The following is an 11,282-nucleotide window of genomic DNA, read 5'->3' on the forward strand; positions in this document are numbered from 1 at the left end:
ATACCCATGTAGTAATGGGTTTTACTCCCTAGAGCACCATAGGAGCACCATATGTAGGACACATGGATTTTGTGACATGTTGTTCAAGTGTATATTGCTCTCCCTCTGATTGTCACATGTACACACCTTGGGCTAGGAAACCTACTATTGCACCATCATGGTTTGGGATGCCATTGCTCAAAATTCCAAAAACACTTCCCTTTTACATGTTTCACTTCTTAGCCATGACATATTGTTGGGAGGCATAATTCAAACAATAGATTCTTCTTGTTGCTCAAAAATCAAATGTGTGGTACTTTATGAGTATGAGGATCTATGCAACTTACAAAAAAATGCTCAAGATAAGCAATAATTAGCAATTGTCACCTAAAGCCTTCAAACTTAAATAAGGCACTCATTTGGTAATTGCTTGTAACTTTTAATCTTTTGAAGGAGAATCATCCTACTCATAGTATCTAGACCCTAGTCACATATGTAATGAAAGAACACAAGTATGTTGCTGAAGTATTGTAGCACACAGCTAACTAGAGGTTTGATAGTTGAAGTTAAGAAACCTTGTGCATCAACATCAATATTTCTTCATGGTCACATAAGATGTGGAAGGAAGGAGTAAACTGTTCTTAATGTAATGACTTTTAGTGCTTTTGTTTTGTATTTTCTTTCACCTTCGATTCCTACTATGAAGTCCTAAAATATGGTTCCTTGAGTGAGAAATTCATTCAATGTGATTTACTAGTTTTCCATAAAGGTCTCACAATCTACGTTGTCTATAAGGCCACTATGATATTTTTCGTAGTTCCTCACATGACACGAGAAGCAATCAATAGAGAAACTTAAAAATGCTAAGTTTCTAAGCCCCAAAAAGATGATCTATAAAGTTGAAAGAATAGTGGCTTATATTGGTTTAGTCTTTAGTTTTTGTTCTTGTATATATAGCTAGTCCATTCTCCTAGGAGTAGTATCAGAGGAAAGAAGGATGGAGTTATAGAGAGGTGCAATTGCCCGAGTGAACTTTTGATGGTTGAGTAGCATGAGAGAAAAGTAAACGAATACCATAGTCCCTTCCATAATTCTTAAATGCTTGGAAATATATTTATGTTTGTGAGGTCCAACTTATATGACGAATATGGCATGTAACAAAGCTCCCATCACCCCAAGTGTAATGAGACCCTTAGCGTGATGCAAGTGGAGAGTTGAAGTGGATAGAAACTCTACTAACCTGTAGTTTTCATTATGTGAATGTATTGCTTATGGTGGATATGTGGTTTGCACTTAGTGTGTATTTGTTCTAACTCTCTTAGAACTTGTGACCTAAATTATTGATAACATTTCATTACTTAGTGGTACACCATGAATTGGACAAATCCTACCTGGAAGGTTGTAACTTTTTAATTGTTGCTAATAATTACCAATGAGTAGCACCCCAATCGTTTGGGAGCGTGTGTGAGTTGTGGGAAGTCAAAGGTTCACAATCCACGATTAGGTGGCTCTAAGGTGCCTCACCTTTGGGTGAAAGATGGGTGTTATTCCCATCAATAATGTTGAAGGGCACAATAATCACATTCCAAAAAATTACTCGGTCAATAGTTTGGCACATTCATGGCTTCTTTCAAAATTGTTCATAGTGGCATTGTTAGGATGGGCCCATGTGATCTCCATGACTTAACCTCTTCCACTAATAGAACTCTTAAAACTACTCTCTCTTGTGTTCATTGATTGTACGCTAAAAATTGCTTGTTCTATGAGGAGGTTGGAGCCACACCATGAAGCTAATAAGTGGGGCTTGATGTCCTCAATAATAGAGGGAATTTTGCAAAAAAACTTTTGCTCGCTGGTTGCGCCACATACATTTGGGGAGCTAAGATTTAATGTTGGTGTGTAATCATGCTTGTGGTTCTTTGAGTGGCATGGTGAAAGGGTGGGAGTTCTTTTCATGGAGCCTTACTTCATGTCTTTGAGATAATGGGAGGGAGCAAAGTGAGGGGGGAGGGGGGGGGGGGGGGAAGTGGTGTGTAAAATGGGTTGACTAGTAGTATTCTAACTACTCTCTGGCAAAAAGGGGGTAGTTCCAAGAAGACAAGCAAAAGCTTGGCTTGGAAGGGAGCTAGAGAACTTGACCGAATTTAACAAAATTAAAAAAAAAGAAGAAGGAAGGATTTCCGGAGTTTGGAAAAGAAACAAAACAGGCGCAACCCACTTTAGAGTTGTTATCGTCCGAGTGTGATATGCCGCATTAGCACACACGATGATGAGGAGAGCACGGCAAAGGCAGTCTTGGCCTCGAGCGGGGACATAATCTTCCGGCTTATTATGATTAGGGGCGGGGATTAAGGGCTCTTAGGGGAGGAGGGGGATTAAGGCTAACTAATGATAACGAGGATGGGGGGGGGAGAGACGATTAGGCGAGAATGATAATAATAATGCAGGCTGGCTTTTGGCATATGCGTTGGCTGGGCTGCTAATCGGCAAGCAACTGCTTGTGCATGCTTTGCATGTATGTCGCCGTCTCTTCCTCTTCTTTTTCCCAGTCTTTGCCCACGCTCACACACCCACACTCCCCTCCCCTTCTCTCTCTCTCTCTCTCTCTCTCACACGCATATACACGCACCAAGTGGTAGTTGCCTCTCTCTCTCTCTCTCTCTCTCCCTTCTTCCTTTTACCCTCTCTCCCGTCGACCCCTTCTTCTCTTCTGGATCCAGCTGCCGTTTGATCTTCACCTCGCTGGTTCCGCCATAGCCGAAGCACTCCCATCTCTCTCTCTCTCTCTCTCTCTCTCTCTCTCACTTTCACTAGCTCCATAGCTTCTTGCCTTCTCAACTTCTCTGCTCTCTCTCTCTCTCAATAGCTTGCCCCTGCCTTCTACTTACTGCCCCGTGCTGCCGCCTTCTTGCCCATGGCCTCTGCCCTGGCCTCGGACGATTTCCATCCCCTCTCCTCCTTCCACCCCCCTCATCGCTTCCATCAATGGCCCCCTTCCTACTCTAGCTCCATCTCCAAGCTCGAGCTTCAGCCAGCTGCTGCTCCTGCCGCCGCCGCCGCTACTACTACTACTACTACTGCCGACAGCCATAGCCACACTTCAGAAGCTCATCAGGACAGCTCGTGGAAGCAGGAGACGGGTCTCAATAAGGCTGCGCGCCCGGCAGCTGGTCAGCGAGCTGAGGGAGCCCGCGGGAAGTTGCAATTCATGGCCGCCGCCGGCAGCAGTAGCAGCAGGATCAGAAGCAGCGGGGGCGACATTAATTCGAGGCGCGTGTGCCGAGTGTGCTTCCGGGAGTTCCCGTCGGGGTACGCTCTGGGAGGTCACATGCGCGTCCATGGCGCCCTGTACGCCGAGGCTGCCGCCGAGAAGGAGCGCGCTGCAATGCTCAAGATGAGCGCCAAGGCTTCCTCCAAGAATCCTCATCCCGCGGCTCCTGCGCCTGCTCCCGCCGCCCCTGCAGCTTCCATGGCGGACTCCAAGCTCGAGCAGGAAGCCTTCCGCCTCGAAACAAAGAAACGGCACCGCAGCAGGGGATCCGGCGAGTACTCCCTCGCCAAAGCCAGCTTCGATGACGAATCATCCATGGCGGTAGGTGCAAGATTGAAGCAGATGGATTGGGATGACGATGACCTCGAGGAGGACGAACCAGAAGAAGAAGAAGAAGAAGAAGAAGCAGAAGCAGAAGAAGAAGAAGAAGAAGAGGAAGATGAAGAAGTAGATGAAGATGACGACGAAGACGAAGATGGCGGCCTGCGCCGGCCGCCGCTCCCCCCTCAGCTGGTCTCGTCTGTCGAGGAGTCTAGCTCCTTTCACTTAGCCTCCGAGAGCAGCTTCGAGCTCCTCAGCTATGGTGGAAAGCGCGATCAATCAGCTCTCGACGACGAGCACGGATCAGAGAGGAAGATCCTCTACAAGCTCAGGCGCAACCCGAGGCCCTGTCAGCGCTTTGCGGATCACGAATTCGCGCTCGAGGACCAGCTCACCGCAGGCTATCTTGATTTCTCCTCCATCAGGCCCTCTTCCATAGCTTCCACGGAGAGATCCGTGGCCTGCTCGGAATGCGGCAAGACGTTCTTGTCTGAGAGGGCCCTCTTTGGCCACATGAGGTGTCATCCGGACAGGATTTGGAAGGGAGCTCAGCCAATTCACCACCAGCCTCGATCGGACGTGGAGCGCGGGGCAAGATTCTGCATCACGAAGAAGCCGCCTTCCGTGGCAGGCAGTTCTGAGTCTGACATGGAACACAAAGGAGAGGAGCACGAGGAGGAGGAATATCTGGAAGAAGAAGAATCCATGGTGCATGATGAGCAAGAATCTGACAGGAACTTTGATGGTGCTGAGAAGCAGTCCGAGCTCATTGATGAGAAAGAAGAGGTCAGAGGCAGTCCATTGATCAGCGCTTGGGCTTTCGACAGACCGACCGGCAAGCGCTCCAAGAGAGCTAGAAGAGCAGAGGTGGCAGCAAGCGGTAAGAACCAGCAGACAACCTCCGGAGAGGAGACTCTTGGAACTGTGTCGACTGAGGTGGAGACTAAGGAAGATCTGGATATGGCAGCCTGCCTCATCTTGCTGTCAGCAGCTGGAAGCTCAGACAGGAAGCCAGTGAATTCTGTGGAAGCTGATGCGGAAGATGATTTGGGAGAAGAGGAAAAGCCAGAAGCTCACTTCTGGGTTGAAGACAGTGAAAGAGTAGGGGATGTTGTGCCCAATGTTGCCAGCACCACTGGCATGAAGTTTCAGTGCAGCACTTGCAAGAAGTGTTTTAGCTCGCCACAAGCCCTCGGTGGACACAGAGCCAGCCACAGGAAGACCAAAGGTTGCTTTGCCAGAACCAGCCTCTTGGATGAAGAGGTCCACGAGAGCGGAACACAGCACAATGGCACGCAGGAGCAGGACCCGCTGCTTCATCAGCTGCATAAATGGCAGCACGTGCACAAGCTCACTACTGATACATTGGTAAAGGAAGTAAAGCACAGGGCAACCCCTGCGGATGACACGATGGACAAGAGCAAAGGCTATGAATGCTCCATTTGCCATCGCATCTTCCCATCGGGTCAGGCCCTTGGTGGCCACAAGAGATGCCACTGGACTGGTGAGAAGCCAGTTGAAACAGCCAGTGCTGCATCAAGCAACAAACAGACATCTTTGCTGTCTGCGGGCCAGATGAGGACGATGGAGGAATTCATAGACCTGAACTTCCCTCCTGCACCCATGAATGAAGAGGAGGAAGTGGGCAACAGCAATACTGAACTAAGATCGACCGGCAATGATGTGACGATGGCCGATTGGCCAGTGCAATCTTTCTACAGAGGCATGGGAGACAGAGGCCAGCTGCTGGGGGATAAGAATTCGTGTCAAGAAGTACAGGGGATGATGGGGTATGGGTGCAGTGGTGGAAACCGAAGCGACCAGCAGCTCATTCTGCTCTAATTGTGTTCCAAGGATTATATCTATAGACAGCTACACTCAATTCAAGCATGCAGCCAGTATGCAGTGTACTTGGATGGCAAAGTGGCTCGTGAGGGCCTGCAGAAAGTGAGCTCCAATCTTGTGTTATGTAATCTCTACAAAGCACAACACCATTTTACTAGTTAATCAACATCTGCAAGGCACAAAATAGCTGTGAAAGACTAGCTACAAGAACTGTCCATTATGGTTGTGAACAGGAGATTGCTTGGCTCCAGCTCTTAACCGCATTCTTTGATTTTTTAAGCTTTTCCTTAGTTCTGGGCATGTCTTCTGATGTAAAGCTTGGGCCTGAAGGGAATAAACGGGCCTATCTGTTGATCATAGTCATTTTTTCAGCAGTGCAAACCGAGTCTAGTTGGTAGTTGATGATTGATGAGGGCAGGGCTGGCTTACTGAGAGGGCAGGGTAATGCTTAACTTAATTAAGCAAACCTCCAAATTAATTGTTCGATTACCTGGATTAGGAGAATTGGGGTAAAATTGAATATAAAATTCTTTCAGCAGGCTTTCAGTATTAAGGAAGCTCAAGCTTTCTCTCTCTCTCTCTCTCTCTCTCTCTCTGTCTCGTGTGCGTGCGCCATATCTTGCAGGTGACATCAAGTTCTATCTTTTTTTGTTGTCAGTCACGGGAGTTCTATTCCATCCATCGTCTGTTGTGTATGTGTGTGTGAGTGTGTGTGTGTGTGTCTGTCTCTCTCATGGGGAGTCTAAACTTCAAGCTGGGAGCGTCCACGTGCACTTTCTTGCCCACCGAAAAAATACATCAATCATTTGTTTGTTAGATAATTGGGTCGTGCAAAGGACCTCCTGCCAAAAGTTCCTACTTTCGATGGGGCAGATTCACCTTTAAATATAGCGCGAATTTGTATTTTATTATTCTCCCGAGCTCTTGGTATTTACTCCGAACACTTTGCCCAACTTTTTGGCATCCACTAGCACACTAGGTTGCATTCCCCACTCTAAGCTGCACCTCGAGTGGCCTCAAGTGCGCTTCCTGCTCTAAGCCACACACCTCCTCTTGTCATCATGAGGTGGTGCCTCAAGCAAAGTGCGGTTTGTTATCTAAGGCTGGTTACACACCATATGATGGACGCCCAACTCCTACCTACTAGAGTGTGGACATGCAATTTTTGAAACTAATTGCGAACTCGAGCACAAAGCCTTCACATACCAAAGGGGCACATTTTGCAAAAAAGTGAAAACTAATATGTTTACAATTACTTTGATTGGTTGCAAATGCAAAAAGTGCACCTTTGTTTGTCACTTTACGGATTGGGTGAGGGAGACTTCCTTTCTAAAAGTGGGTGATGAGTTCACTTGTTTAGCATGTAAAGAATAGGTCGCATCAGCCCTCAAATTTGGTCGCATCCTCTCTAGTGTGCAAACGGATTGTGGACACCCAACTCTTGAAGAAGTACTTTGATTGATTAATAGTTGCATCCACTATTTGGTGTGTAGTCCGCCTAAGCTATGCCTCATGTCATGATGAGGTGGTGTTACAATAGGATTGTCAAGGCACTTTAAGCTAATGTGGCACCTAGGGTTGGGGGGGGGGGGGGGGGTGGGAATGCCACTTACCCACTTGGGTCACACCATCTGCGTCCACGGGGTGAGTGGGGGTATCATAATTCTCCCATTTCCCTACTAGAGTAGAGAGCTAATAGGGTGAACAACATTTGATGATTTCTATTGGTTGGTTGGAAGCAATTTTTGTAGCGTGTTTGTCAATGGCATAAGCATGACCAATCATGTTTGGTTTTTGAAATGTTTTCATTTAAATTAGCTCCTCTTCGATTGTTGATGCGGCCTGTAGGGAAATTGTATGTGTTTGCTATTTAGTTGCCCATACTTACCTTGGGGCAATTGGGTTGTTAGCCTCATGTTGAGCCCTTGAAGGACTAATGCAACAAAATAGCTAGATGTGAACTACACAAGATGTATAAACTCCCATACATACGCTAGAGCTTGCATCCTCATTATGGGAGTGCATTAGTTGAAGCAAAAAGAGGGCCAACTTGCAAAAAATTACTTTGCTTGCATTAGAGTATATAGCAAATCGAATGGTGTGTGGATTGGCTATGCTAAAATAAGTAAAGATGAATTGTTTATGCATTTCAATATTCTAGGCTTCTCAACTTGTCATGCGCCCTTTAATATAATTATAACAAAAGCACACACCTACACACTTGATAGATGGCTTTGAAATATTGAATATATACTATATTTAAACCAAGAAAATTACATAAGATTTTATCGTGCACATACATTATAAATATTTGTTGATGTGGACTCTAATATAATCATGTAGTGCCATCACTTTCACTTAGAAGAACTCATTGTGAAGCAAGGTAGGCCTCACATTGTGCTTGACACTACACTCCATCCCCATCTATGGTAAGTTGTGCTTTGTACAATACAACAAAAGCAAAATGCACATTATGCATTAAATTATGCTTGTATGGTGATTCCCTCATGGGATACTGTGTTGTGTTCACTACACTCAAATTTGTTAGGTGAGTTTTAACTCTATGTGTGTGTGTGTGTGTGTGTGTGTGTCCAAAGATCAGTACTAAGTGTAAGAAAATCAAACTTTTATTAAGATATTTGATTTTGAAGTGTTCGCAAATCACAATCACATCATACGTAAATATTCTATGCCCACACTAATTATGTCGAGAATAGGTAGGTCTTTGTTGCAAAATGTATGAGTACAAGTAAGATCTCTCATGTCACGGAGATACAAAATAATCCTATTTGACACCCAAATAATTGTTGTATACAGATAATAAATATGTTGAGATAGCAAGCTCAACACGTGTGAATAGTGATGACAGATCACTTGGTTAGATGGGTTTGCATAGTCTACACTTAGTACATCAGGGGTTATCATGGTCCTAACATGGCCATTGACTTATCACTTATTGTATTTGGCTAGTTGCACCTAGCTATAGTTGATATAGTTATAACACCAATTAATTTCTATAGTTAGTTATGTACGATTTGACTTAGTAGGTCACTTTCCTTTATATTGTATCATATTTATACTTTGTGTAGAGTATACTATGTAAGGAAGAATAAAGAAAAACTATCAAGAAAATGTTTTGGTGTCCATATCTCTTATGTTCTTGAGTGAGCTTCTTCTTCCATGTATTATGTGTGCAAATGTTTTGATCTCCATCTCTCTTCTTGTGTTCTTGAATGAGCTTATTCTTCTTGTTGGAATATCAAAGTTGCAAGATAGAGGAGTGTGCACAAGAGGGAGAAGAGAGCTCACAAAGTACAAGAAGAATATCTTGCTTATTCAGTTGCTCATGAAGTACAACTAGTACACTCTCTTTTCTATGCTCATAGTGACCCTTAGGGCTATGCATATAGCCACTGCAAGCTAGTATTAGGGTTTTCCTTGTCCTCTAGTCCATTCAGACCTCACCTTCCATCATGTACCCTTGCTTACATAGAGTTCTCATGCTATACTTTTAACAACCCCCCTCAATGCCAAGGTGACATTGGATTACATAGCATGGAAACATCCCCCCCTCAATCAGGTAGTGGGATGCCTTTATAAGGTGGGCTACAATGATGTTTATGGAAAGATGATACAAAGCATACTAAAAAAAGGCAGTCATTAGGTGCTTTGGAGACATAGTTGGTCTCCAAATCTTTTGGTGATTTAGGATAGCTAGGACATTTACTAATGATATATCCTATTTGCTTACATTTTTTGCACTTCATTTTGTTGGGATATTTTTTCCAGCAGTTGCTTACAATATGTCCCTTTTTATTGCAAAAGGAACATTTAATAGAAACAATATGGACTAAGAGTTGATCATGGGTTGTTGAGGTAGATGTTGAGCTAGTGCTATCTTCCTTTTGATTTGTTTTATCCTTATCCAGACAAGATTGAATGACACCTTCAAGTGTAGGATTTGATACATTTGTTAGAGTAGCTACAAGAGTTGGGAAGAATTTCCATATAACTTTTAAAAGTATTGCAATGGCATCTTCTTCAACAATAATTGTAGCTTGGATGGGCCATCATTCCCTTCATGTGGGAAATGAACTTTCCTAAGTCTTCTCCTTGTTTGTATTCCAAGTTGAAGAACTCTATTTTAATGAAGATTTTGGAGTTCTTTCTTATCATAGCTTGGTCTATTTCATAATCTTCCACATCTATAGGATTGGATGGATTAATGGCCTCAATACCTTTGATGAAGGGCCAATTACCCCTCTCCATCATTTTATTTTTCACTAATGCCTTCCATGGGTGAAAGTCTCTCCTATCAAACTTGTGGATTTGAGGTTTTACATCAACATAGGCCATGATAGGGAGGCCTTACCGATTGCACAAGGCAATGGTAATGTCTAATCCTTTACAAGATGGGCAATAAGAGCGGAAGTAAATGAAATGTTGTTTAAACCAAATGAGTAACATGCTTAAAAGTGATTTTAAAAATTGATTAAAAAATTGTTAATACAATAGCTGGAGAGGAGCATGGTCTATTTGTTGGCATTCATATCTTAGACTTAACATTCAGATTTCTAATTATAGTCAGCAAAGCAACGATTGAGAAATATAGCATTGCCTGACTTCGGTCTTTTGGTGGGCTTAATGATGTCCACAGGTGCGTCCACACTTGAGATAGAGCTTCTAGATCTACAATAAACTGGAGAGAATACTAGTGATCATAATCATTGTTAGTGACTTCCAAGATGATTAAAGTTGAAATGAGAAAGCTTTTTGGCTAGGTTGCCAGCTAGATCTATAGTTAGGGTTTCACTATGTGTGGCCAGTAGAGAGGGAATTTTTCAAAACCCTTTTAGATTGAAATAGCCCACTTGGGGGGCTATAACTGCCATATGGTAATTGAGGGGATTGCACCTTCTACAGGCTACATCAATTGATAAAAATTCATCTCATTGCTGTAGAAAATTGCATTGATTTGAGAAAAACACCAATGTTGCTCTTTTGCATAGTTGATGTCAGGGTTTGAAGTGATGAACAACTGCGGCCTGAGGTGGGAAAGAACTCTCCATAAGAAACTTGGAGCTAATATGCCCTCCTTTGCCCTCATCAAGTCCTCCACTAATTGCTGGTCTAGATCTAGCTATGGAGGTTGAGAGGTTAAGATGAAGAATGACACTTTCTTGTGTACTCAACTGAGATAGGATTAGGAAAAACTTAATGCATCAGAGATGGCTCTAATACCATGTTGGAATATTAGGGTTGCAGCATGGAGGAGTGTGTACAAGAGGGAGAAGAGAGCTCACAAAGTACAAGAAGAAGATCTTGACTATTTAGTTGCTCATGAAGTACAACTGGTACACTCTCTCTTCTACATTGAGAGTGATTATGTCTCAGCTGTATAGGTTATAGATTTCAAATGTGTAAGTTTTGAGGTGTTTGTTAGGAAGAAAACATAAACTTTATCTATAAACATGTTATAAATTATGTGCATTATTGAGTAGATAGTGAAAAAGATTGCTTGGTTAATTGCTGTGCATGTATTGTGAAAGGTTGCAAAATACTTACTTGTTATTTGGTATTGAATTGTGTCATAATGGCTAAGAACATTGAAAATCCTATTATTGAGAAGCTAGAGAAGAGTAACTACCCATGGAAGTTCCGTATGATGAACTTCCTTTTGAAACATACCTCTATGAGTTTGTTTCATGTGGAGAAAAGGAACTAGAGCTAAGTGATCCTACAAGACTATCTGAAGAATGAAAGGCATGGAAAGAACGAAATGCAAAAGATAAAAAAGTAATTTATTGATTGTTTGTAGTAATTGGTAATACTATGTTGGGGCATATCAGAAATACAAAAAATTGAC

The 11,282-nt window shown here is 43.3% G+C and overlaps 1 protein-coding gene across 1 annotated transcript; it reads left to right on the top strand.

The window, feature by feature from the left end:
* Positions 1 to 2,565: 2,565 nt before the first annotated feature.
* Positions 2,566 to 5,969, top strand: LOC148016300 (uncharacterized). The gene has a single exon (XM_087664325.1). It carries the CDS (start codon positions 2,894 to 2,896, stop codon positions 5,411 to 5,413), a length of 2,520 nt encoding a protein of 839 aa, XP_087520451.1. The 5' UTR covers positions 2,566 to 2,893; the 3' UTR covers positions 5,414 to 5,969.
* Positions 5,970 to 11,282: the final 5,313 nt, after the last annotated feature.

This window comes from Lygodium microphyllum, chromosome 23 (assembly GCF_053477565.2).
Source record: "Lygodium microphyllum isolate KBCC chromosome 23, Lygodium_microphyllum_v1.1.10, whole genome shotgun sequence".
Lineage (NCBI taxonomy): Eukaryota > Viridiplantae > Streptophyta > Polypodiopsida > Schizaeales > Lygodiaceae > Lygodium > Lygodium microphyllum.